The sequence below is a fragment of the Garra rufa genome, chromosome 16 (genome assembly GCF_049309525.1).
Source record: "Garra rufa chromosome 16, GarRuf1.0, whole genome shotgun sequence".
NCBI classification, from domain to species: domain Eukaryota; kingdom Metazoa; phylum Chordata; class Actinopteri; order Cypriniformes; family Cyprinidae; genus Garra; species Garra rufa.
The window spans coordinates 2330012-2357207 of NC_133376.1; the positions used below are offsets into that span (position 1 = coordinate 2330012).

At 38.9% G+C, this 27196-nt stretch overlaps 2 protein-coding genes across 5 annotated transcripts in view; both read left to right on the forward strand.

Moving 5' to 3' along the window:
- Positions 1-4908, forward strand: part of arhgef9b (Cdc42 guanine nucleotide exchange factor (GEF) 9b) — a 42258-nt gene extending 37350 nt beyond the window's left edge. For 3 of the 4 annotated variants that reach the window (XM_073820633.1, XM_073820635.1, XM_073820634.1), the window contains one exon: positions 1622-4908. In XM_073820633.1, the coding sequence (XP_073676734.1) occupies positions 1622-1797 (176 nt within the window). In that variant the 3' untranslated portion in view covers positions 1798-4908. The remainder of the gene's footprint in view (positions 1-1621) is intronic. The other variant, XM_073820637.1, reaches the window with a different exon arrangement.
- Positions 4909-17092: 12184 nt separating this feature from the next.
- On the forward strand, positions 17093-20662 carry sh2d1ab (SH2 domain containing 1A duplicate b). The gene is made up of 4 exons (XM_073821210.1): positions 17093-17226; positions 17518-17708; positions 18006-18069; positions 20171-20662. Exons 2-4 carry the CDS (start codon positions 17572-17574, stop codon positions 20294-20296), a joined length of 327 nt encoding a protein of 108 aa, XP_073677311.1. The 5' UTR covers positions 17093-17226; positions 17518-17571; the 3' UTR covers positions 20297-20662.
- The last annotated feature ends 6534 nt before the right edge of the window (positions 20663-27196 follow it).

Sequence of the window (27196 nt, forward strand, 5' to 3'; positions counted from 1 at the left end):
GACACCCCTTTCTACTGAACAGGTTTGACTACGGTAGAAATTTCCATGAGTACAAATCCTAATGTTTAAGCATATAATGATATTCTAGGGGTATAGAATATCATTATATACATATTGTACATATATTGTACATACACATATAGTGTATGTACAAGTCAGTGGTGTTTGGTGATGAGTTTTTGGCTCAAGGTCTGCATTTAAAGTCACTCCAGAGGTGTTCAACTGGGATTAGGACTTTGCTTTTTGCAGACCAGTCAATCAATCAATCAATCATTTATTTTTGAACCTTGCCTTATACACAAAGCAGGCATTGTCATGTTAGAATAGAAAAGGGTCTTGTCAAAACTGTCGCTATCAAATTAGAAGCACACAATCCCCTAGAATATCATTATATGCTTAAACATTAAGATTTGTACTCATGGAAATTACTAAAGTAGTCAAACCTGTTCATTAGAAGAGGGTGCCCCAATACTTTTGGCAATATAGTGTATGTGCTGTAGAAACAAGTGAGCAATTCTTGAATTGCAACTTTAAATCTCACAACTGTAATTATTTATTACTGTACTTCACTTGTTCCATTTCTCGTATTTGTGTCCGTACAATATTATAAATTAAGATATTTGTCGAGACAACAGCTGATAACTATTGAAGTAATAATAATGACTGACAGTAAGAGAGAGTAACGAATTGCACATTTGCAAAGCATTTCAATTAATGGTCAACTGTGTTATTTTTGTTAATATTAAATTTGATTGAAAATATATTTGGTTTTAATGGTAGCACAACATGAAACATATCATTAACAAACTATCAGACACTATCATAAATTGACGTCAATTCTAAGTTTAATTCATAACGCAATAATCTATAAGACTAGGACATTTATGTAATACTGATGTAAAACAGGGTGAGTGAATAATGACTGAATTGTTATTTGTTAACTATACCTTTAAAATGCTCAGAATACTCAACAGAACTAAACTAAAGCAAGAACAAAAATTGTGTTTCAAAATGCCATGGAAACTTTTTTTTTTTTTTTTTTGCTAGAAAACCAGCTGCCTAGTAATATCTTTATATATATATATTTATATTGGTTCGCTTATGTCATGTAGTTGGAAAAACTAAATATAGTTTGTATTGCTTAGAATCATGGTATGACTATCGTTCATACTTAATTTTGTCATGACTATGGTAAATTCTGCCAAAATACCATAGTTACTACAGTTATGCATTATATATAGTAGCCCCAAAACTATTTGGACACTTGATGACCTAGAGACTAAGTTAGTTCTGAGAAATTTGTAAGTTTGATGTTTTGTATCTAATGCCATTCGCACTTTAAGCATGACTTTTTGGGGCCACTGTATATACGTGTGTAAAAATTTGTCATGAAAGCAGAAGTCCCAATTTGTAAAGCAGTGACTGTATTAACTGTGGCATTTATGTGGAAACTGTGGCTTGTTACCATGGTTCATTTTAAGGGATGTACTGAATGGCGCATGATTCATCACAGCTGTGCACCGATTATGTTGCTTTCAGCATTGACACTCTCTACCGTTGGCTGTGTTTTAATTCTGTCTCAAACATCTCCTGTCTCTGTCTTCTGACCCGATCGGAGCAGGTGTGAGCCAGAGCAGATGCGTCTCCCCAACGGACCCCTCGTCTCACGGACCCTTCATGCTCTCCGATGACCCTCTACAGTCAGATCTAGTTGAATTCCATGTCTCCAAATCAGGACAGTCTCCATTCTGGCAAAACTTCAACAAGTTGACATCGTTAAAAAATGGCAAAAAATAGTTCACTCTTTGTTTGAATGCTCCTGGCAATGAAGTTCAAGCTCAAGTGTATTTATTATTGATCTTAAAAACACCATGAACCTCTGTCTGGATATCACTGACTGACCGACTGACAATCATGAGCCTGATGTGATCGCACCTGTCAAGAGCCCAAACACACTTCAGAGATTCAGATGTTCACGTGTGTCATTCACTATTATTGTATCTCCACTTTGAAGGCCAAACTCAGTAGAACTGACCAGCATATGGTGCTCTTTGGCCTGCTGTGACAATGACGGCCATCAAATTGATACGTGTCTCAAAGGTTTGCTGAACAACATTTGCTCTACAGACCTTCTGTCTGCAGGTTAACGATGAAGATCCTTCACATGAGGAGACGCATGTGTACCATACACTACAATTTAAGAAGCGGGATGAAACAGGGCAATCAAATCGTCTAAACAGGGTATTGCTTTCTAATTCAGAGGTGATTTTATCAATCTGAGGAACAACACAGTTAATTCTTAGTGTTAGTTAAGAGGATTTGTCACAATCTCGTATCAGTCATGCTCTCCTCAATCAGTCACACACATTGTATATTGACTGAACTCATTTCATATGATAAATATATATGTTTTTGTATGTCTATAAAAGGTAAAGTAGATTTTTGAATTTGCCTCCAAAGGGGGTTATTTTTGATTGTATTATATAATTACTCTGTAGTAAGCACACTGAAACCATTCATATGCTTTGTATTTGAGGTTTTTTGTTGTTGATGTTGTTCATTTGTAATAGCTACGCGGAATACTATTTATTACTGTAGTTAATATCAAATAATGAGCTTAAGTTTTTAAAACACACAGTAATGTGCAGAAGTCCTCAGCCATGAAAAAAGAAAGAATATATCTACAGTATCTCACAGAATCCTTCACATTTTAGCAACCATTTTAGTATATCTTCTCAAGAGACAATACTATAGACATGAAACTTGGATTTATTTTAGAGTAGTCAATGTGCAGCTTGTATAGCAGTATAGATTTATTATCCTCTGAGAATCACTCAACATACAGCCATTATTGCAAAATAGCTGGCAACAAAAGTGAGTACACCCTAAGTGAAATTGTCCAAAGTGTCAATATATTGTGTTAGCACATTGTTATTCGGCACTGCCTTAATCATTTTGGGCATGGAATTGCCCAGAGCTGCACAGTTTGTTGCTGGTATCCTCTTCCACTCCTCTATAATGACATTACAGAGCTGCTGGATGTTGCTTCTCCATGCTGGACACCATCTGAGTCAAATAAGTTTATCTTATAGTCTCATCAGACCACAGGACATGGTTCCAGTAATTCATGCTCTTGGTTGTCTTCAGCAAACTGTTTGCGAGCTTTCTTGTGAGCCAGCTTCAGAAGAGGCTTGCTACTGGGGCGACGCCTATGCAAACTGACTTGTTGCAGTGTGCGGCGTATGGTCTGATCACTGACAAGTTGACCTTCTACTTTTGCAACCTTTAAAGCAATGCTGGAGCACTCATGCATCTGTTTTTTTGAAGCCAGGTTCTGCACCTGATGCACAGAACGAGTGCTCAGCTTAGTTGATCGACTCTTGCGAGGCCTGTTCCGAATGGAACCCATCTTGAAAAACCTCTGTATGACCCTGACCACTGTAGTTTAACTTGGTTTCAGGGTGTTACTGAACCTCTAATAGCCTTGGCCATCTTTGTGGAGAGCAACAATTCTAATTCTCAAATCCTCAATCCATCCTTCTTTGTCATGAGATGCCATGTTGAACATCCAGTGGTCAGTTTGAGAGAATTGTACTTAAAGCACCAAATTATAACTCCTCTAATACAAGATACACAACATTGTATGCTCCTGTCAAGCAGACAAAAACATAAACATGATGAATAGGACATGTGGCTTTGCATGGTTAACCAACATACTGCTGTTATCACTTAGGGTGTACTCACTTTTGTTGCCAGCTTTTTTGACAATAATGTGTTGAGTTATTTTCAGAGGACAGTAAATCTATACTGCTATACAAGCGGCGCATTGACTACTCTAACAGTATTTCTATAGTATTGTTTCCTGAGAAGATATACTAAAATGGTTGCTGAAATGTGATGGGTATACTCAGTTTTGTGAGACACTGTATATTTACATATAAAGGTAATTTATTAACTGTACAGATGGGTTATGGTTCTTGTCAGATGTCATAACCATCGCTTTATGGCCTAAGACTTGTGTACAATTCTGTGCATAGAGAGTGCACTACATGTATGCTCATGAAAAGAAACTCCACGGCTGTTGATAGACTCTAACTGAAATCTTCAGTCCTTCTGCTAAATTTACTGTAAATGAATGTGAATAATGAGACAGAAAATTTCAGCAAATAGTTGTCTTTGTAGTGTAGTAGTGGGAAAGGTGGACTGAGTACATTGGGCCCAGTGTTATGGGGAGTTCTGGTTCTCCACAAGAGAGATGCTCTATCCTGCTCTCTTATGGATAAGCAGTGGATAGCAGAATACCAGTATGGTCTTCTCCTTTATTTCTGGTTTAATTCCATGCAATGGAATCCACAACCTTTACAGAACAGTTTTCCTGCTTGGAATTAAAAGTGCTTTCCAAAAGTGATCTGATCAGGCAATGCCCATTTAATGTTGTCTGCTGAGAATGTGTCCAACAACCATTGCAATGCCTTTTCATTGCATTTCTATTACTGTAAATGAAGACAACTGACATCCTGAAATGAATGGTCATATTTGTTCAGCATCTTTTCTGGATTTTGCATCAGGTTTGAAGTCTTGCGTTCTAAAAGAAAACCCTACTGAAACTTTAAAATAGCCTACACCTACATTCATGTATTGGTGATTGGTGAATGAACAGGTTACATTTGGCACAATGCTAAGTAGAAAATGTAAGAAAACCTGGGATGTGAAAATTGGTTTGTATGATATGAGTTAATGTCTATAGATACACCTAAGCAGTTATGTGATTAACTCATAACTATATAATCTAGTGGTGTTCAGTAATAATGCACTTCCTTATTTACTTTCTTATGAATGTTTAGTATGAATTTACATTTTGTCAGATGTAATGATGTGCTATGTTTTAAAGTAAAGAGTGGAAATTAAGTACTTTCTGTTCTGTTTTAATTTTAATGACTTAGCCACTGTAAATGACTACACACTGGTTTGTTGTTTCATGAGACAAGTTCAGGTATAGCTTAGAAATGTGTTGTTCTGAATAAAATTTGAAAGGCCTATTCTCACCAAACACAACACGAAACACAAAATGATTCACTGATGAAATGACCTTTGGACATTCTCATGTCAGAAATAAAGAAAAAGAATTAGCCACTGTTATGTTTTTCAAATAAAGTAAAATTATTTGCTGTTATTTGTATGTTTGATTTTGAGTCAAAGGTCAACAGCAAAATCACAGGACAATAAAGTGATATTAAACACTAAAGTATATTTGTATTACATTCTTTTATGTTTAGGTCTACATAAAATACAATGTATTATTTTGTGTGATTCTATATATTTACAGAAATACTTTGTTCTTGTGCATTTGTTTTTGTGCAAGTGAGAGTAAAGAGCATCCATTGCAAAAATCAGCATCTGGTGACTAATTTAACCAGCACATAAAACAAAGTACACTCTTAAAAATAAAGGTGCTTGACGATGCCATAGAAGAACCTTTTTTGTTTAAATGGTTCCACAAAGAACTTTTAACATCTGAAGAACCTTTCTGTTTCACAACAGGTTCTTTGTGCCGAAAGAAGGTTCTTCAGATTATAAAAAGGTAAGAAAGAGATAATTCTTTAATGAACCTTTGACTGAATGGTTCTTTGTGGAACCAAAAATAGTTCTTCTGTGGCATTGCTATGAAAAACTTTTTAAAGCATCTTTATTTTTTAAGAATGTATAGAGCATACAGTTTACTGTGAGTGTAATTTAAGAAATGGTTTAACAAACAGGTTTTGCACTTTTTTTTTTTCTTATCCTAAGGGGAACCATCCATCCATTCCCTTTTGGAGGGAAAGTCAGTTTCCTTCATAACTTCCTCCACCTGTGAGATACAATTCATCCAACACATCATAGATCTGCCCTGAGGTTCTCCTCCCAGTTGAACATGCCCAGAACACTTCCCCTGAAAGGTATCCTGGAAATCCTGTCCAGATGTCTGAAGCACTTCAACTGGCTCCTATCAATGGGGAGGAACAGGGGCTATACTCTGAGTCCCTATCAGCTGCACACCCTCAGGTTAGCACTGACATCCTGAGGATGAATACTCACGGGGAACAAGCTTGACTTACTACCAAGAATGCAGAACAGCTCTCACACTTAGGGACTGTGTTTAGAGATCAAATGGCATGCACAAGTGGCAGCGGTACACCATAATCCCATAATGCACTCCACAAGAGAATATAGTTGTCACAAAACACATTCAGACTGGATAAGGAAATGGAATACACATTTTTCCTCTTCCAACCAAGGTTCGATAATTAGCCAAATTCTCCTTTCCAGGACTTTCACAGAATTTTTGCCAGCTGAGAAGTAGGAACACACCCTCCAGTCTTCGTTTTCAAAATCTGTTAGCAAATACCAGTCTGCTAACGAGGAAGAAAAGGAACTGCAGCAGATCTTCTTAGGGGAAGCTTTAGTCTACACAACCTAAGGCTCAGAGACAACTTCTGGGCCAGAAGCAAACTAAGTCACAGCCTCTATAGTGATGGCATGTTTTGCAAGCAAAGCTGTGGAAATGGGAATCCCTGGTAGATCAGGAGAATGCAAACATCACAGCAGGACCACAACGGCTTTAGAGAGTTAGGGAATCTAGATGAAACCAAGCAATTGGGGTGGAGACAGTGGTATGTTAAATCCAGACTTAAAAATGGAGACTTTTTAAACAGGATCCACTCAGATTCTCCAGCTTCCCTCGAGATGAAAGTACAGCTGTTCCCAGGTCAAATTAAAATAAAAGATTTTCTGGACAGTATCCTCTGGTGGTGATCAGTTAACAAAAAAGCTCAAAGTGGCAGAGGATATTGAAGGGTGGTGGATGTAACAGTGTCTAAGGGCATCTTCAACATACTACCCCATGGCTTTCTGTTTGGAAATTGGAGTATATATATATATATATATATATATATTGTGACGGGCACCTCCGGACTCATCAGCATCGCCCTGGCAACAAACGCAATGCACCAGCACGTCCTCACCGCGGGCTGATTGGTCACGGCTGCCACCAATCAGCCCACAGCCATAAAGGCTGCAAACGCTGAACATCAGACAGACTCTGGTCTCAAGCCGAATGCATTGCTTGTCTAACTTGTCTCTCAGTTCCCCCCAGACAGCAGCAAGTGACCGACAGCCCCGATTGTTTTGGAGCACGTTTTGGGCACCCACTATCTGGATGCTGAGCACTGAAGAGCACCAGCCATGCCAAGCACCATTCACCGGCTTTACTTCTTTCATCTATTTTTTATTGTAAATAAAATCCACCCTCCGGGGCATTGTTTTACTAATCCTGCCTTGTCGAGTGATTCTTCACTCCGTGACAGAGGTGGAGAATGCAGGCAGATTTGTGAAGAATCACAGGCAAGTTCACCGACCTACCCCCTGTGGAGAACGGCGCGCTCGTCTCCGCCATGGAGCAAGTGTTACAGCGCCAAGCTGAAGTAAGCATCCGCCCAGCAACAAATCGTGGAACACCTGGCTACCCGACAGGGCTGGACGGAGGATGAAATCACAGCTATCCGCGTCTCCGCCGCCCAGCGCGTTACGCTGCCTGACCCCCATGCTCAGGCAACCCACCTTCTGCTGAAGATGACAGCTGATGATGACGTGGAAGCTTTCTTGCGGGTCTTTGAGAACACCGCCACACGCGAGGGATGGCCGGCAGAGGACTGCGCACTGGTGCTGGCACCCCTTCTCACGGGGGAAGCTCAACGGGCATACTTCTCCCTGCCGCCGAAAACTATGACAAAGTCAAACGGGAAATTCTGGCAAGACTCGGCCTCTCACCTATACGTGCTGCCCAGCAATTTCACGAGTGGGAGTTTAAACCTTGCGTGCCAGCCCGTGTCCAGGCAGCCGATCGCCTCCTCCACACACTGCCCCGGTCCCACCGACAGGCATTGGGGATGAGGAATCCTGCCAGCACCCTGGAGCTAACCTAAAATACTAACCTTTTTTTATGTGTTCCAGCATGCCGCGGGAGGGGACTCATTTTCCAAGGAACAGCGGGAGGACAACCGCCTCTAGCACTGATGGGCTCAAGTGCAAGCCATGGATGGAAAAGACGTCCTCCCCAGGCCCCATCCTCTCCCGCATTTTGTCATTGAGAATGGTCTGCTGTACTGTGTCGCTCAGCGGAGGGGGGAGGAAAAAAAATACTCGTAGTTCCCCGGACTAAAACCGAAACCGTTCACTCCCATCCCATGGCAGGTCACCTCGGGGCAGCCAACACCACCTAGCGGATCCGTGACTGCTTCCACTGGCCCGGCCTGGAGGCTGAAGTGAAGTGGTTCTGCCAAGCCGTTGCCTAAGTCTGCCCGAGGGCATGAACACATCCTGGTGATAGTCGACTACGCCACCCAGTACCCGGAAGCAGTCCCCCTGCGGAAGGCCACTGTGAAGAACATCGCCCAGGAGCTGTTTCTGCTGGTCAGCCGAGTCGGCATCCCAACCGAAATCCTGACTGACCAGGGAACCCCGCTCATGTCCCGGCTAATGGATCTCTGCAGGCTGCGGCGGGTGAAACAATTGAGGACCATGGTCTACCACCTTCAAACCGACAGGCTCGTGGAGAGATTCAACCAGACCCTCAAGCAGATGCTGAGACGGTGGGTGGCAGAGGATAAGCGGGATTGGGACCTCATGATCCCCTACGTGCTCTTCGGGATCCGCAAAGTACCCCAGACCTCAACTGGTTTCACCCCCTTTGAGCTCCTGTTCGGTCGTCAACCTCGAGAGCTCCTAGACGTTGCCAGAGAAGCTTGGGACCAGCAGCTTGCACCTCATCGCACTGTAATTGAGCATGTGCGCCAAATGAGAGAGCGGATCGACCGAGTGATGCCATTAGTCTGGGAACACCTCAGCAAGGCCCAACAAGCGCAGCAACGCCATTACAACCGGGCATTCCAGCCGGGAGACCGCGTCATGGTCCTGGTCCCCAGCTCCGGTGCAAGTTTCTGGCGCACGTTGTAAATCCACTGGCAATACCGGACCCTACCCTTCGGCCTCCACGGGGCCCCCGCGACGTTCCAGAGGATGATGGACATCATCTTGCGGCCCCACCTGGCCTACGCTGCCGCCTACCTGGACGACGTGGTGGTCCATTCCGAGGCATGGGAGGAACATCTGGATGGTCTGCGGAGGGTGCCCTCGGAGCTCTGGCGGGCTGGACTCACCGCCAACCCCCGCAATGCCACCTAGCACTCTCCGAGGCCAAGTACCTGGGCTTCCAAGTCGGACGGGGCCTCATCCAGCCACAAGAGAAGAAAGTGGAAGCCATCCACAACGCTCATAGACCCCAAATAAAGACCCAGGTACGAGCCTTTTTGGGGTTGGCAAGGTGTTACCGTTGTTTTATCCCCAACTTCTCCTCTTTAGCTGCCCTACTGACAGACCTGACCAGGAAGGGGCAGTTTGCTGGACGACAACAGCAGAGGAGGCTTTCGTCCGGATTAAAGCAGCGCTCATGTCCTCACCCGTACTTCGCAACCCGGACTTTAACACCCCTTCCTGCTGCAGACGGATGCCTCCGACACAGGACTGGGAGCCGTGCTGTCCCAAATCCAGGAAGGTGAGGAGCATCCAGTCATTTATATCAGTCATCACAATTATCACCAGTAAAGTATGGAGTGCCACAAGGATCTGTTCTTGTTCCTCTTCATGTTACCCCCTTGGTAGTATTATAAGGAAATATGGAATTAGTTTCCGTTGTTATGCTGATGATACTCAACTATATATTTCAACAAGACCAGATTAAACTTCTAACTCAGCAAAGCTAAAGACTGGATGACCAATACTTCTCTACTATTAAATTCAGATAAGACCGAGATATTACTTATTGGACCAAAAAACAGTAAACAGAATCTCTTGAATTGCAATTTGCAACTAGACGGATGTTCTGTTATTTCCTCTACAGTCAAAAATCTGGGTGTATTAGACAACAACCTGTCTTTTGAAAATCACATTTCTCATGTTACAAAAACAGCACTCTTCCATGTTAGAAACATTGTCAAGCTACGGAACATGTTACCTGTTTCTGATGCAGAAAAGTTAGTTTTCATGACGCCTAGACTGGACTATTGTAATGCACTACTAGGTGGTTGTCCTGCATTTTCAATCAACAAGCTACAGATAGTCCAAAATGCAGCTACCAGGTCAAGAAAATATGATCATATTACCACAATTTTACAGTCTCTGCACTGGCTACCTATTAGGCTCCGTATCAGTTACAAAATATTACGTCTTACCTATAAGGTCCTTAATGGTGCAGCTCCTGCATACCTAACTAGTCTTCTATCACGCTACAATCCATCACGCCCCCTAAGGTCACAAAACTCTGGACTTTTGGTAGTACCTAGGATATCAAAATCCACTAAAGGGAGGGAGAGCCTAGTCACATTTGGCTCCCAAACTCTGGAATAGCCTTGCAACACATAATCATTACTATTAATAGTGTTCATCATCTTGTTTGATTACACCATTACTGATTTTAACATCTACACCATATGTACATCAGCTTGACATACAGTAGTCACCACTAGTAAGCTACTAAATATATTCTAGTTCTGTACAGCTGCTTTGCAACGATTTGTATTGTGAAAAGTGCTATACAAATAAACTTAAATTGAATTGAATTGAATGAAGTTGTCTAATCCTAAAGCATCATCATGCACTGTGAGTTGCTGTCGCAAAGATGGTTCTAGACCCTACCTGTAAGTGGTGAGGAGGGCCAGTTCATTCCAGCCACTTGTGATCCTCTGATGTAGCTGTGACAGAATCCTCTTGGACCAGAGTGGCTTTAAAGGAACCTTTGGGTCCACTGAGGTTGAGAGATGAGCTCTGGGACACAGCTTTGAAGCAGCCTTGGACACCAGCTATGGCTCAGGCTACAGAAGGAAACACTGGGGTGGCCTTGGCTGGAACTTTTTTTGGTAGCCTCTGCATCATTATGAGAGGAATATTTTGTAAAATATAATAATATTAAAGTTTATATTTACACTCATTGGGCAACTGATGTTGAAAAGTAAAAAAAAACGCAGGTCATATATGCAAATCAAATTGACGTCAAAAACTTTACATGACGTCGATTTGATGTAAACTGAACATCAAACATATTACTCAACATTTATATTAAACCAATTTCAGTGTGGGATCAACATCCTGTTTTCACCTAATTACCACCTGGTGTGATAATTATTTTTTTTTTTTTTAATTATTAGAACTCTGAACTCTGTGCTATATAGAGACAAGTGTTGCTTAAACTTATCTTCATTAATCTTAATTTGGAGTGATCAATATTTTATATTAAATTCAGGGTTAGGACAGATGTACTTTTTGTTTTTGTTTTTTGCGAATCTATTCTTCATCTTTGAAGAAAGCATTTTTGCTTAAGTCTTTTCTGAACAAAAGTTCAAAAGGTTTCTAATGTCACACGCCTTTGGACTGTTTGTGTTGGTTTCTCCCTCTTTTGCCCATATTTGGTTATTCCCTTTTCCTGTTCTAATTAAGTCATTATTAGTTAATCTCCATCCCCTGTCCTTGTATCATTATCCTATCTTTTATAAGTTGATTTCAGTTCTGTGTTCATGGTCTGATCTTGAGATTACTTTGGTGTGTTTTTTCCTGCCATTCTTGAGTGGATTTACCTGTTGTGGATATTAAAAGACTTGTCATTGCATTTCGTCTTCATGGGCCTCCTTCAACACAAACCCGTTACAGCAAATGTGTTAAATCATATATAGTTGTCAGCAAATGTGTTAAAAACCACAATGTTTCATATGTATTTCCAAGTCATTGCAATGACGATCTGCAAGGTCAGCACTGACCCTTGGAACATGCAGCTGTAAGTGTGAAGTAGGGCTTACCCATTTGCTGATCTGATCTTGCTGAAGGTAAAAGAAGTGTATGAACTTCACCTATGGGCTCTTCTCTTTTTTGCTTTCCTCTCACTTCATGCTCCTCACTGTACTGGGTGCGCCGAGCTTTTGCTTAAGATTTATTCTTCTCAGACTGACTTAGATTGAATTTATATTGCTCTGTTTTATTGTAAAATGACTGGATTGAATATGGTTATTAAAACGTAATGTTTCAGCTTCAAGTTATGATTGTTACACAATCCATACGTCTTCCATGGATCTGATTTTGCATTAGCTACGGTGGAAGAAACTGCCACCCAAACTGAAGTTATAATTACAGCATCTTGATCAAGTCTTGACTAATTTGATGACTAATTGATATCAAGGTGCCCACTGGCTAAGAAGATTTTAGTTTGAAGGACAAAATTCAGATTTAATTCTTTCAACCGTCTTCAGAAGGATGATCATATTTCTGGTTTGAAATTTCCTACAGTTTTTTCTAAGCTTTTTTTCTAAGCGATACAACCAATTTGCATGATGAACAGAGTGAAATGTAAATAATTATTCATTTTCAGATTAAGTCAACTCTAAATCGAATAAAATGTCAATAACGCCAAAATAAAATCATAACTATGTAGTCCACAAGAGGGCATTATTGACGTGTTGCTGAATTTGACTCATAAGTACAACCTTAGATATCTGTTCCTGCAGATAAAATCAAGTCATGATCATGCAGTGTCTGTAAACTCAGAGCTCAGAGAATGTGGGCAACATTAGTGACTGTGTCAGAAGCATCTACAGCAGGCATTTTAATTCTTGTCTTAATTATAATGCTTTTAATAAAAACCACACTGTAAGAAATGGACTAAATACACTAAAGGGATGTTCTGTATTGTAATAAAAATAAACATTAAAAAGAGGTATTTTGCACAGTGAGGGAAAAAATTATCTGATCCCCTGCTGATTTTCTACATTTGCCCACTGACAAAGAACTGATCAGCCTATAAATTAAATGGTAGGTTTATTTGAACAGTAGGAGACAAAATGACAAAAAAGTAATGCATTTTTGATCCCCTATTAATCAGCAAGATCTCTGGCTCCCAGGTGTCTTTTATCCAGGTAACAAGTTGAGATTAGGAGCACTCTCTTAAAGGGAGTTACCTGCATAAAAGACACCTGTCCACAGAAGCAATCAATCAATCAGATTCAAGACTCTCCAGCATGGCCAAGACCAAAGAGCTGTCCAAGGATGTCAGGGACAAGATTGTAGACCTACACAAGACTGGAATGGGCAACAAGACCATCGCCAAGCAGCTTGGTGAGAAGGAGACAACAGTTGGTTCAATGATTATTATTCACAAATGGAAGAAACACAAGATAACTGTCAATATCCCTTGGTCTGGGGTTTCATGCAAGATCTGACCTCATGGAGTTTCAATGATCATGAGAAAGCTGAGGAATCAGCCCAGAACTACACAGGAGGATCTCGTCAATGATCTCAAGGCAGCTGGGACCATAGTCACCAAGACAAGGACTGAAATCCTGCTCAAGAAAGCACATGTACAGCCGTCTGAAGTTTGCCAATGTACATCCGAATGATTCAGAGGAGAACTGGGTGAAAGTGTTGTGGTCAGATGAGACCAAAATCCAGCTCTTTGGCATCAACTCAACTCGCCGTGTTTGGAGGAGGAGGAATGCTGCCTATGACCCCAAGAACACCATCCCCACCGTCAAACATGGAGCTGGAAACATCATGCTTTGGGGGTGTTTTTCTGTTAAGGGGACAGGACAACTGCACCACATCAAAAGGACGATGGACAGGGACATGTACTGTCAAATCTTGGGTGAGAACCTCCTTCCCTCAGTCAGAGCATTGAAAATGTGTCATAGATGGGTATTCCAGCATGACAATGACCCAAAACACACAGCCAAGCCAACAAAGGAGTGTCTCAAGAAAAAGCACATGAAGGTCCTGGAGTGGTCTAGCCAGTCTCCAGACATTAATCCCATAGAAAATCTGTGGAGGGAGCTGAAGGTTCGAGTTGCCAAACATCAGCCTCCAAACCTTAATGACTTGAAGAGGATCTGCAAAAGGAGTGTGACAAAATCCCTCCTGAGATGTGTGCAAACCTGCTGGACAACTACAAGAAACATCTGACTTTTGTGATTTACATTTATGTGATAAAAGTCAAGTTGACGTTGCATAGTCGCTAATGGCATCACTATTGAACAAATACGTCTAAACATTGAGCTGAGACTCGAACACGTTGTGCACAGCTATGGCATATGACACAGCGCTGCCTACATGGCTACTGCTTCTATAAAATATGCTTTTATCAGTTGTTTTGTCTTTGGATCGTTATATTTCTCACAGATTTCAGCTCGTTCTGAATCAGATGCAGATAAAGTTGCACTGTAAAGATTACAAGTCATTAGTGAGAAGTATTAGTGAGAGAGCAATTGTGTGTGTGAATTAATTCCACCTGGCAGCATCACTCTACTAGCCTAAAAATAAAGCTGTGGGTTTGAATTACTAAGAAATATATGCTAGAACCTTTCGGTTTCTAAAATATATTACAGAGAAATCATAGAACAGTGTTGACCATGCATTTCGGCACCGCGCTTTTGAATAATTGTGTGTGCGCGATCTGCACGCGATGTACCAGCTACTGTCTGTATGTGTGCGCGTTACAACGCAGCAGTGCATTATATTAGAATGGCAATTACAATAAGCAGTTTAAAATGTGCCTTCTCCTGTTCAGTTTTAAGCATCAAGAAGGTTTAATCAGTAATCACACGTCTTGTGGAGCACTTTCGGAGTATGCATCCAAAGACTGCTTATTCTGTTGCGCCCTCTATAGGACCAGCGTCTAGTCGACGTCAAACTTAAAGCGTCATGGCAGAGCATTAAAGTCGACTAGTGGTCAGTCGGTGCAACCCCTACTGTGATTGCCAACAAGAGTTTTGCCACCAAGTCATATTTCGCGAAGGGCTCAAATACTTATTTCACTCAATAAAATGCAAATTAATTTATAAATTTTTTAAAATGCTTTTTTCTGGATTTTTTTGCTGTTATTCTATCTCTTACTGTTAAACTAAACCTACCATTAAAATTGTAGACTGATCATTTCTTTGTCAGTGGGCAGATGCACAAAAAAGCAGGGGATCAAATATTTTTTCCCTCACATTTTTTTTAGACTACATCGTCCTAATAATATCAACAACTGTATTAAATGTACAAAGCTGGCATAGACATTTAGGCAAAGTCCAAAAACCAATATTATCTAAAAATACACTATAAGACAAGCACCACATCATTAAGATTATCATCAGTCTGAGTAAAACACTGCTAGGCTTCAGTCCAAATACTGCCGTGTCATCCATAGATTCACACACAGTCTCACTACCAGTAAAACTATGGGGAAAACATCTCACCATCACAGACAGAGGTTTCTAGAAAATAGTCTGCAAAAGCACTTTCGGTATGAGTAAACTCACAAACATAAAACTAGTCCAATAAAAAAAAAAATCATACACAGAACAAACATGGCAAAAGTTTAAAATGGGACTTCAACACAGCACACCGTCTTCTCCGTGCATGTTGATCATATCCATCTGATACTGGAAATATGAAATCACAATGCTATCAGATACAAATACAACAGAACTTCCCTGCAATCTTTTTGCATCATATGTAATATTTCTCTAACAAAGCCATCTCTTTGACATTGTATTGTAGCTAAAAGAAAAAATGTTTTAGAAGACTTGTGGAGGCAGTTGTTGGGGTCTGATTTAGCTTCTTTTATCACAGTGAGTTATATCGCCCCCTAGTATCAGAAGCTGGTTAAGGGGAGACCCTGCAGGCAGAAACACTGTGTTTTCATGCACCTGTCAAATGTGAGATTTTGGGCTTTTTGCTTTTTCATAAAGTGTTTTTTCAGACTAGTGAAAAGGAAACACCCAAAAGACACTGTTAATTGTTTCTTTTATAGCACTTTATCTATTTGTGTCAATAGATTTCAATTACAATACATATTTTTAAAGGCCATTCTCCTACACTGAGCCATAAATCTCCACTTCAGTGGCACTTACACACACCACACTTTACATTTGTATTTCTGTCTATACCCTATAGGTTTTTACAGAGGGATTTGTTATTCTGTTTAGATTTGTGTACTAGAAATGTATGCAAATTAGTGCATATTTCATTAAATAACGCCTCATTTCAACCTAACATTTTAGAAAACTTGTAATACAAAAACACATGCAATTATCAATGTAATCAATCATCTGTGTAAGTAAAGGGAAAAATATAGTATTTTTTTTTTTTAAACCTATTCACCTGCTGTCAGGGGTTTGACGTGCTGGACTTACGAGACACGAGATAACGATATTTAATATAAATCTTCAGGTAGACAAGCAGGAACATCCACACACGTAGAACATCAAAACAATATAAAGACCGACAGGGAACTCAAGAAACAGACAGACTTATAAAGGGAGATAATTGAAGAAACACAGGTGATGGGGATGACAGGCTGATGAGGGCGAAACCAATGAAGACAAAATGACAGGGGAAGACAATGGGAGAAACCATGTGAAATAAATAGACAGGACTGTGACACCTGCAGTGTCTCGCCTTAAATCTGCAATCTATTGTACCTAATTTTGTTAAAGACAAAAAGCACATTCTGTCTATTTATAGTCACCCTCATGTTGGTCCAAACACCTTTCTGCAGAATTGTTTTTCTTAGTTGATGCATTGATTGTTGTAATATGGGATCTTTATGAATGCCATCTGTTTATCCTCTTAACCGATCAATGACAGAGTAGCTGTGTAGTTGTGAAGTAAAACTGTCACTGTAAAACGTCTCTTTCTTGAAAAACCTACACTTTTAGGCTGAATCCCCCTGAGATGGAATGCAATTCAATAACATCTCCACTTTGTTTTCTTGCCTTTGTAAAGTCATCTAAAATAAATTTCTTCAATTAAATTTGTCTAAAAGGAGGATCTGGAGGTTGCGATGGGAAACGATTTTGGTTTCTCTGTTTATATCTATGTCAACAGCATGCGCTTCAAGATACACACAGAAAGAAAGAGAGAGACAGGATGTATGTGGTCAAAGGGATGCTCTATCACAGGATACATCACTATTTTCCCACCTTGTGCATGTACGATATTGTCAAACATACAGGAAACTTCAGCATTCATTACAGAACTAATGTGCAACTAATGTGCTCCTCATTCATCTGAAGGCTTTTATGTTACCCCTGAATACAGATCACATTTTGCATGGCCTACTAGATTATTGAAAATCGTTCAACTACTTTAAACTTATGTGCAGAGTCTAAGGTAAGACTTGAGAAAGCAATTAGAAAAATCATTATAGTGTTGGCTTATTATGTGAAAAAAAAAATGTGTGAAACAAAAGAGCTTTCTTAAATACATTAATGTTATGTATGAACAATTTCATGAGAAATGAGTAAACTTAAACTTCAACGGTTCCGTCCTGACTCCAGATGAGCTGAAACTACGTTCTCTAATGTTCACCTGACATTTTGCATGCTTTTGCTATTGTTGCAGAAATTGTCTTATTTTTTGAAGTGCTTATTTCCTGCCTTGTTTCATCATTTCCTGCTCAAGGAACAAATATCACATGCGTGTAGTGATTGCCTGAGAAACAATGCATGCAGCACAATGGAATCGCTTTCTGTTTATCATGGGGCCATCAGCCGAGAGACCTGTGAGATGCGCCTGTGTGAAGCGGGCAAAGACGGCAGCTATTTAATTCGAGACAGCGAGAGTGTTCCCGGTGCATACTGCCTCTGTGTTCTGTAAGTCCTCAAGAAATCTCAGCATTTTCTTATTTAGCCTCAGACACTCAAGTTAAGCAAATTAGAAAAAAACAGCTTTTTACTCAGAAACTGCAAGTACATTTTACAAGCAATTACAAAGAAATTGCATGCAGCACATTAAACGAAATAAGACATTTTAAAGCAGAAAAGCTGAAATCATAGTTTCTTGTACAACATACTCCAGTAATCTTTGTTTTATGTATAATGTGTGAATGTAAAATGTCTTTCACAGTTGTGTCTGTGTTAGTTTTGACCTGATCTGATTTGCCGCTGCAGGTGTAATGGTTTCGTCTACACGTACCGGCTCCAGAGAGACGCGGCGGGCTCCTGGGCGGCTGAGGTGAGGACAGACATCAAATATATCAAGACACAAACCAAAAACCTCATACACAATAGCAGATATTAACACTGAAAACACTCCAGCTTTGTCTCCAGAATTGTCCTGAAATGGTCTTCTTTGAACATTTGTAATGCATGCACTTATATGACTAATAATGAGCCTAATCATACTAATTAGGATTTGTACAACTAAGTAATGGTAGTATTTGTGGGTCTCCTCATTTGTAAGTTATATTTGTCTTTTGTAAGTTGAAAAAAGCATTTGCTCAAAGAAAGAAAGATTGCGGATGAGTCATTCTCAGGAAACCATTTGTGGCTGAAATTGTCAAGATTGTCTTTTAATTGTCTGAATTTTTGATATTACTACGACTCATGTGGAGTAACCTTAAAAGACATTATGTCAACCCTGTCACATTACTTGATGCCTTATAAAAAATCAGACATTATGTAACTGAAAAAAAAGTGTAACACTTTCTATGAAGCTCATATTTATAATACACTATAAGGGTATTCTTAAGGCATTAAAATAAATGCATAATGCATTATAAAAAAATAAATTAAAAAAATAGTTTTAATGTATTAGAATTTTTTTTCGTTATTTGTGGTTATAGCTTTTAAGATTATGATTACCTCCTCATAGTTATAATGTATTATAAGAGTCAAATCTTGCCATGTTACTCATGTCACTTTACTTAAAGCATACGAAGACCATTTATAAGTAATATCAATAATATTTCTCAAAGAGCCATAAGATCAAGCCTAACCTTAACCTACGTCTACTAATACTCTAAAGAGTAGTTGGAAAGTTGCTTACGATCAATATACTAAGGGACCATCAAAATAAAACATAATATAATGTAAAACAAATAAATGTAACATGGTTTTGTCCATTATAAATGAAGTAGATTTAATATGGCATCCATTGTGTGTTATAAATAATCACAATCTTAAAAGTTATAACCTCAAAAACTCAAGTATTATAATGTATATTAATTGTTGTTCATGAGATGATATAACATATTATATGTTTTTTTATTATGCATTATGCATTCATTACAATGCAATACCCTTATAATGTATTATAAATAGGGGCTTCATAGAAAGTGTTACCAAAAAAGTTTCAAGTCAAGTTTCAGGTTTGTTTTATTTATGTAGCACATTTAGAAACAGTATGCAAAGCTGAGCAAAGTGCAGAACAAAGACATAGAACACAGATGCACACCATAAACTCACAAAGAATTAAAAGCCAAAGGAAAAAAAAAAAGGTTTTAAGAGAGGATTTAAAAACAGTTAAAGACTGTGCCGATCTAACATAGGCTGGAAGCCAGCAACCGCAAAAGCTCTTTAGCCATGATCTGGGGACAGAGAGAAGTCTTTGTTCGCCAGACCTCAGATTTTGTTTAGGATTGTAAAGATAAAGTTGATCAGACTGATAACTCAGTGCCAGATTGTTTATAGATTTAAAAACATAGAGAGGAATTTTGAACTCAGTTCTAAAATGTACAAGTAACCAGTGCAATGATTTTAGAATTGGAGTAATGTGATCAAATTGTGCTTTTAGAAATTTAGCTTTCTAAAAAAGAAAAAGAAAAGAAAGAGGAATAACTCATGACATGTTTTGTGCCTACATTCAACACTGTAGAACAATGTAAAACCCTAACATCTAATATATTCTAATAAAAAAAACAACTATTTAAACAGTTTTATATTAAGTTTCTTTTGCAAGTCTAACAAAGTTTGATATTGCATCAATCTATCATTGATAAGCATACCACACAGCTGTGTGTTTCCTGAGAGTGACTCAGATGTTTCAAGCAATGGAAATAGAAGTCAGGATGGGTTGAGATTGAAAAGAGTGATTATACATTGAGAAAACTCTCAGAACTACCATCCTCTTCAGATATGAGCGGTTTTATAAAGCTCACATCTCAACCTGAAACTACATGACATTACAGCTCCAGTTCTGATAGAGATGATAAAAACAATATGGGTAATGTCTAATTTAATAGAGTAGAATTTTAGTTAATCTGCTCAAGTTCAGTGGCTCCTTGCAAATCGAGTATACTGATGTTTCTGTTGTCTGTTGGTCTGTTTTTTTACAGACAGCACCAGGTCAGACGAAACGCTTGTTTCGAAAAGTTAAGAACTTGATAAGCGCCTTTGAGAAACCGGACCAGGGCATCGCTGTTCCTCTCCTCTACCCCGTCGTTGTCCAGAAGCCCTGCTAATATGTTCCTCCTGACAAAAACTACGAGCATGTGGACAGTCTCATTGTATGATCACATTTTTAATGCAATTTCCTGATGCACATGCAAATTTATGTATATAAAAGGATTTGTATAAAAGGAAAAACAAAAACCTTCATTGTTGTAATGTTTTAATGTGAGAAACCATGAAAGCTTTATCCAAAATGTATTTTAAACTGAGATATAGATTTTTATCCTATTCTAAAACCATTACAGTTATTCCGGTCATTATCATACCTAAACCTGAATATAAATTGATGCTTTCATTCTCATCTCAACAAGCTTGGACCACATAAAGCATCATTTTAATTTGCATCTGAACAGACAAATGAATAAATGTTTTGTGTGTGGTGCCCATCAATAAGTCACATGTCAATTATTAGTCTACAGGGTAATAGCAGTAATTATCAGTAAGTGTAATCATTCATGTAATAATTATGATTCAGTGTCTACTCACAAATGTTTAGCTGTATGAAGATACTTTTTTTTTTTTTAGCTCTGACTGATTTAATTTTGACTGTGTTTTTTTTTTTTTTTTTTGGCATAGACAGAGCGAGAAGTGTTTCAAATGCATGCGTGCACTTAAAAAAAAAGCCGTAAAATTTACGGTAAAAACCTGGCAGCTGTAAAAAAAAAACAAAAAAAAAAAAAAACTGGCATTTGTACTGTAAAAAATATGGTAACAATGTTTTACACTTTTCATTTAAATATACAGGTAAATACCGTAATATCTGAATTTTTTAACTGAGATATCAGTGACCTACCAACCTTTCAAAGTACTGAAATCTGTTATGTACATTTGTAATATAATGATAACCACCAAAAGCAGGTGGTGATGACAACATCACATGATGAACCAAATCCCATCACATGAAAGTTTTAAATAAAAATATATATAGAAGGTACGGAGCCCCTTACGTCACCTGTAGAAGAAAAATAATTAATCCGTGGGGACGGTTTTGCAATTCGTTCCCTCAGTTTATAAACCGTACCCACGAATTCTTAAACTGTTCCCTCGGTTTAATATATCGTGCCCACGGATTAACAAACCGTACCCACGAATTTCCAATCCGTGCGCTCAGATTTTGTAAACCGTACCCTCGGATTTTGAATCCGTACCCACAAATTCATAATCCGTGCGCACGCTTTAGCAATCCGTTCCCACAGTTTGTAAACTGCTCTCACGGATTTGTGGCCCCGCCCCCACATTCAACCAGGACACCTGTTTATATGCTGGATGCATTGTATTGCATTTATTAAACTTTATTTCTCAGTAGGCTATATGAGACTATGCAACACTGACAAAACAGAGTTTTTAGCTTTATTTTATATTAATCACCAATAGATTAGCTGCCAAAACATCATGTGTTTTATCCTATTGGTTATTAATGTAAAATAAACGCTAAAAAGAAGCCTGTTTTGTAAGTGCGGTCATGGTACCAAAATAAAATAATAAGTGAAGAGCGCTGTTCAAACGGCTTTGTTTTATTTAATAATATTTTTCAAAATATAAAATTACCTGAATTTTACCTGAAAAAAAAAAAAAACGAGTTTTGGAGAGGAGAAGGTAAAAAGCAATACAAAACAAATAATGTACAGGTTATGTTGCCATTCCTTTGCTCTCAAACTAAATGCAATGTAATAATAGGCCTTATTTAATAATAACATTAATAGTGCAGCGTAGTACGCATCTAACTCTGGGTGAAAAGCTTATCATAAAATCGCCAAAATGAGTCTACATGTTAAGAATGAATAGTACACAAACACATTTCCAAAACTGTAAAAGGTTATTATAAAATAAAGCATTCACTATGATAAACAGTCTTAAGTGCACTCATTTATTTAGTCTGCAAATTAAAATAATAATTATAATAATTACTATTATCAGGATTATTTAACGTGAGCATTGTAACAGAGCAACTTCCCCCCAAAATACTACTGTTTCAGCTATTAAAATAGTTCTGTTTTGTATGTAATGGCAAAGTGACTATATTTATATTAAACAATACATCCAGCACTTAAACAGGTGTCCTGGTTGAATGTGGGGGCGGGGCCACAAATCCGTGAGAGCAGTTTACAAACTGTGGGAACGGATTGCGAAAGCGTGCGCACGGATTATGATTTTGTGGGTACGGATTCAAAATCCGAGGGTACGGTTTACAAAATCTGAGCGCACGGATTGGAAATTCGTGGGCACGAAATGTTAAACCGAGGGAACAGTTTAAGAATTTGTGAGTACGGTTTATAAACTGAGGGAACGAATTGCAAAACCGTCCCCACGGATTAATTATTTTTTTTCTACAGGTGACGTAAGGGGCTCCGTAGTAAACACATCAGACGTTTCTGTGAAAAACATAACAAACGTCTTGTTGCGAACTGCAAATCAAGTGGGAAAAAACAATATAAAGCTAGTATACGCACCTCTTTGAGTTTGGAAACCAGCGGAGACGGCAGCGCAGAATAAAGTCGCACATTCCAGCTTCCTGCGTTTCTGCCGCTGCTTTAGAAGACGAATATAATCCAGCACGACGGCAACGTTGTCACATTGCAAGACTGCATCTATATTGCAAACTGTATCGCTGTTATTATTGTTTTTTAGCGTTGGCATAAAAACGCAACGGAATTGCCATAGAAACCAACGCACATTCCGTAAAACAAAAGAGCGCTTATGGACACACAAATCGGATTTGGACAGGTGCGATATGACAGTGTGGACAGTCAGTTATTCAAATCCCATTCCATCCAGATAGGGACAAAATCAGATTTGGGCTGACAGTCTGAACAAGGCTATAGTAGTGTGTGATGGTTTTTTGACCAACAGTGATTAGGACAGAATTTGCTTTTCATGGTTAATAATTACTTTTACAGCAACAGTAAGCTTGTGCTGAGAGTAGCTGAAAACCTCAGTTTTAATGTTTGAATGTATAAATTGGCATAATGGGAAGTTATAATTTTAGAGGTGCTGCAACCGTTTGGGAATTTAAATACGGAGTGTCTATTACACTGAGTGCAAATAGCCCGACTTGTTGGCAGAGGCTATTTTCAATAACTCCAGATAGTCAACACTACAAAAGATGACTGATAATTGTTGGCTCCAGTGGTGCAGAGGATAAATTGTGTGATTCAGTCTCTTTGACGCGATCGATTTGGGTTTGAATTCCCCTTTCCAAATCGTAAATGCATTTATTTTCAATAAAAATTAAGGACATAATTAAATAGTTGAAAATAAAGTATTGGTTAGGGTATTGGTGTAGGTAGGGCTTTTTATCCCAGTAGTAGGCCTATCATTTGATAAATTTAATTAAAACTATGATTTACACACTGTTTTAATTTACTACAATACTGAGGTGCAGATAATTGTGTCTATTTGCGATAAGTATCATACATATCAATATCAGATCATGTTATGTGCTATTTCAACATAGTGTAAATATAATCTATAGCTATTTGCACTTATTGTAAATAGCATCATAATAAAATGCTATTTTCACTTAGTGTAAATGCATTTTTCTTGTCTTTTTTTAACTTACAGACGCGTGCCATGGACTTGAAGATGCTATGCTTAACTTCTGAGAAAATGAATCTGAGGTTTACAAATGACCCTTTGCTGCTATTTAAGTGTTCACCTTTTCGTGTATTGGAAACCAATCAAACCGTAGTAGACATGCAAAGGTCCACCGAGGCACAAACAAACTCACACAATCAGCCACATCAGAGTGAAACGAAACAGAACAAACCACCTCTTTCCTGCTTCTTCCATTGTGCTTTGGCTTTCTGCTGTGGTTGCTTATTTCATGCCTTATTAAGCATGTTTTCCTCTTCAAAACATATATTTAATCACATTTTCCTAATCCAAAGACCGCAAAACCACCTCAGCCACCTACACACTGTCCTTTCATGTCAAACCAACAGTTTCCCTGTTCGATGCGATCGCCATCGTGTGTGAGATGAAACGCTTCTGGGGTGGAAACTGAAGCATCTAACATCAACATGATGCCTTTGGGAGGAGTGCTGAAACGCCTTCGATAATGTTCAAACACGTCCTAATGCTCTCAAATAATGTCTGCATGACAATCTCTTGGACAACTAAACTGGTTCAGAGAATGCTGGTTTGATGGGGACTTTCCCTGCGATCGTTTACTTTGAAATGACTAGCATTTAAATGTCAAGCAGTGAACTTGGTTTGAGCAAACCAGTTCTTAATAACTAAATGCATTTATAGAGTGTAAAATCAAAACAGGCTTGTGCATTTAAACAAACAAAACACACATTATTATAGTCATAACTTGCTTGCAATTGGGTCATTCTGCGGAAACAATACCATTCATGAGCAATGTGTATTACCAATTTTACTGATATAATTTACAGCATACTTCACTAAATCACATTACTCAACATATTTAACACTGTATACATGTGTGTAATATCAATATCTGCAAGTCATTCTTCTTTTACTTCTTTCAGCTTCTCCTGATTAAAGGTCAACACAACAGAACATCCTTCTCCATTTTCTCTGTCCTCTGAATCTTCCTCCATCACCACATCCATGAACCTCCTCTTTGGTCTTCCTCTTCTACTTCTTACCCAGTGTCTCCATCTTCAACACTCCTCTCCCTACATACCCGGAAACCCTCCTCTGCACATGTCCAAACCATCTTAGTCACTTTGCCTATGAACTGTCCTACCTGCACTTTCCCTCTAATATGCACATTTCTGATTCTGATTTCTACATTCATCAGTTTCTCATTCACCTTATTTAGCCAAATGGGCAAATAGGCCTTCCCTAGTGAAAAATAAATATACAATGTATTTGAAATACTTTTTTTCATGCTAAGTGAACTTAATACAGTTTAATTGTGCAGATGCAGTGCTGAAGTCCAACTAAATATATACTGAAGTGCATGTGATTGTGCTAAAAGTGGAACTAGGGTGAGTTTACTTTAGGTACACTTTAAATATCTTGCATTTAAAGACCAATATTATTCAAAGATCATACAATCCTCATCAATAATGACATTAATGTTTGGCTTAATATTGAGACATGTGCATTGCGCACAAATAGTTCTCCAAATAAAGTTGTATTTTTTATTGGTAAGTTTAGAGTGATATGTTGGTAACAAGACAATATATAAAGGAAATACAATGTTAATAGACTAGAACTAGTATGGGATTATACAGAATATTACTATTTTACATGGGATTGTAATAAAACATCTGATAGCAAAAACCATTAACTGAATAATCTGCATTCTCTCTCTTGTGGCTGAGCAGTATCTGATGACAAATCTGATGACATATACCATTAGAATGCAAGTTATTGGTTACTATCTGCTAGCCACACTCACACTGAATTACATGTGCTATCCACATGCTTTACCCACAATACTTTTCTCAATGTCAAAGTGGTGTAAGTGCAGTTATGCCCTTTTGGCACCAACTGGCTTGGTATTTTCAGTGTCAAGTCTTTTGGTTTATGATAAATAACTCCAAAGTTATTAAGAATTCACCCAAAATATCACTTATGCCTTTCTGGTTCTCATCCCTTGAGTTGTTAGATGGTTGAATTACCTGCGATAGGAGGGTTTACAAGGAAGGAGTACATTCTTGCCAGTGTCCAGTCCCATCACTGATTGCATTCAGCTTTGGAGTCTATGTTGTTGCTGATCCTGTCCAGCTCAAAGACTTCATTGTTGCTGGTCCCACCTAGCTCAGGGTCTTCATCACCACTGATCTCACTCAACTCAAAGTCTCCATCATCACCAGTCCTGTCCATCACTGAGTCTGCTTCCTCTTCTTAATGTTCCACTGAAGCCAGCCATTCATTCAGCTCCACCTTTGTTGGAACCCTTCAGCCCCTCATCTTCATCGTCAACCCTGCCATGCAGCCCTGATCTGCCTTCAAGCTTCTGGTCAACTTTGGGTTCAAGTTTCCACCTTAGCTCCACCTTCCTTTTGTTGGTCACTAACAACTGTTGTGGGTCACCACCATCATGGCCATCTTCTGTTTCTTTCTGGGAGCTCATCAGCCATTCATTCCTCCTTGGATTCTTTGGTCTCCTGTCCTTCACCAGCCCCTCATCCACCTCCAGAACCTCCTTCGCCAGTTTACGGCACATGGCTGCGCCTTCCTGGAGGGGGGTGTTATATCACAGTTACGTTTTGTTTTAGTTATGTTTCTGTGTATGTTGGTTCCGTCTTCAGTGACAGCTTGTCAAACTTCTCAGCTTGTTATCATTAAGCTCAACTGTTGCCTAGTTAATCATCTCAATAGTTTCAGCTATTTATACTCCTAGTTTAGTTCCTTTATCTGATGTCATCTGTATTTTAGTTGTGTTTCCATGATTGACGTTTAAATCTACCTGTGGATACTATTAAAGGTGCCATAGAATGGAAAACTGTATTTACCCTGTCATAGTTGAATACTAAGAGTTCAGTACATGGACATGACATACCATGAGTCTCAAACACCATCGTTTCCTCCTTCTTATATAAATCTACTATTTGCAAAAGAACACTGAAAAATAGGTCAATTCCAACACAACACCGACTGTTAAGTAAGAGTCATGATCGTTAATAGTTATCGCATCGCCCAATCACCAGTAACGTCAGTACACCAGTAAAATAAGGTGAACCGCTGAAGGGACACGGTTAGCTTAATGCTAGCGCTAGCCTGTTACATTGCAATACATAGGATTTCACTTACCAGAGAGAGAGCTACGCTGATGATGGTGAATGATTTACAGATCTTGAGAATCACTGAGAATCAGCTGAACGTGTGTGGTAAGCACTCCCTCTGCATTATAACTTTACACAGAGCACATGCATCACAGTAATGAGAGTAAAATGTTGGCGATTCAAAACGGCAGATTCAACAAACCGCAT

Coding starts and splice junctions, on each gene's coding strand:
- sh2d1ab (XM_073821210.1), top strand. CDS start 17,572: ATGGAATCGCTTTCTGTTTATCATGGGGCCATCAGCCGAGAGACCTGT. Junction 17,709..18,005: donor GCATACTGCCTCTGTGTTCT/GTAAGTCCTCAA, acceptor TTGCCGCTGCAG/GTGTAATGGTTTCGTCTACA. Junction 18,070..20,170: donor CGGGCTCCTGGGCGGCTGAG/GTGAGGACAGAC, acceptor GTTTTTTTACAG/ACAGCACCAGGTCAGACGAA.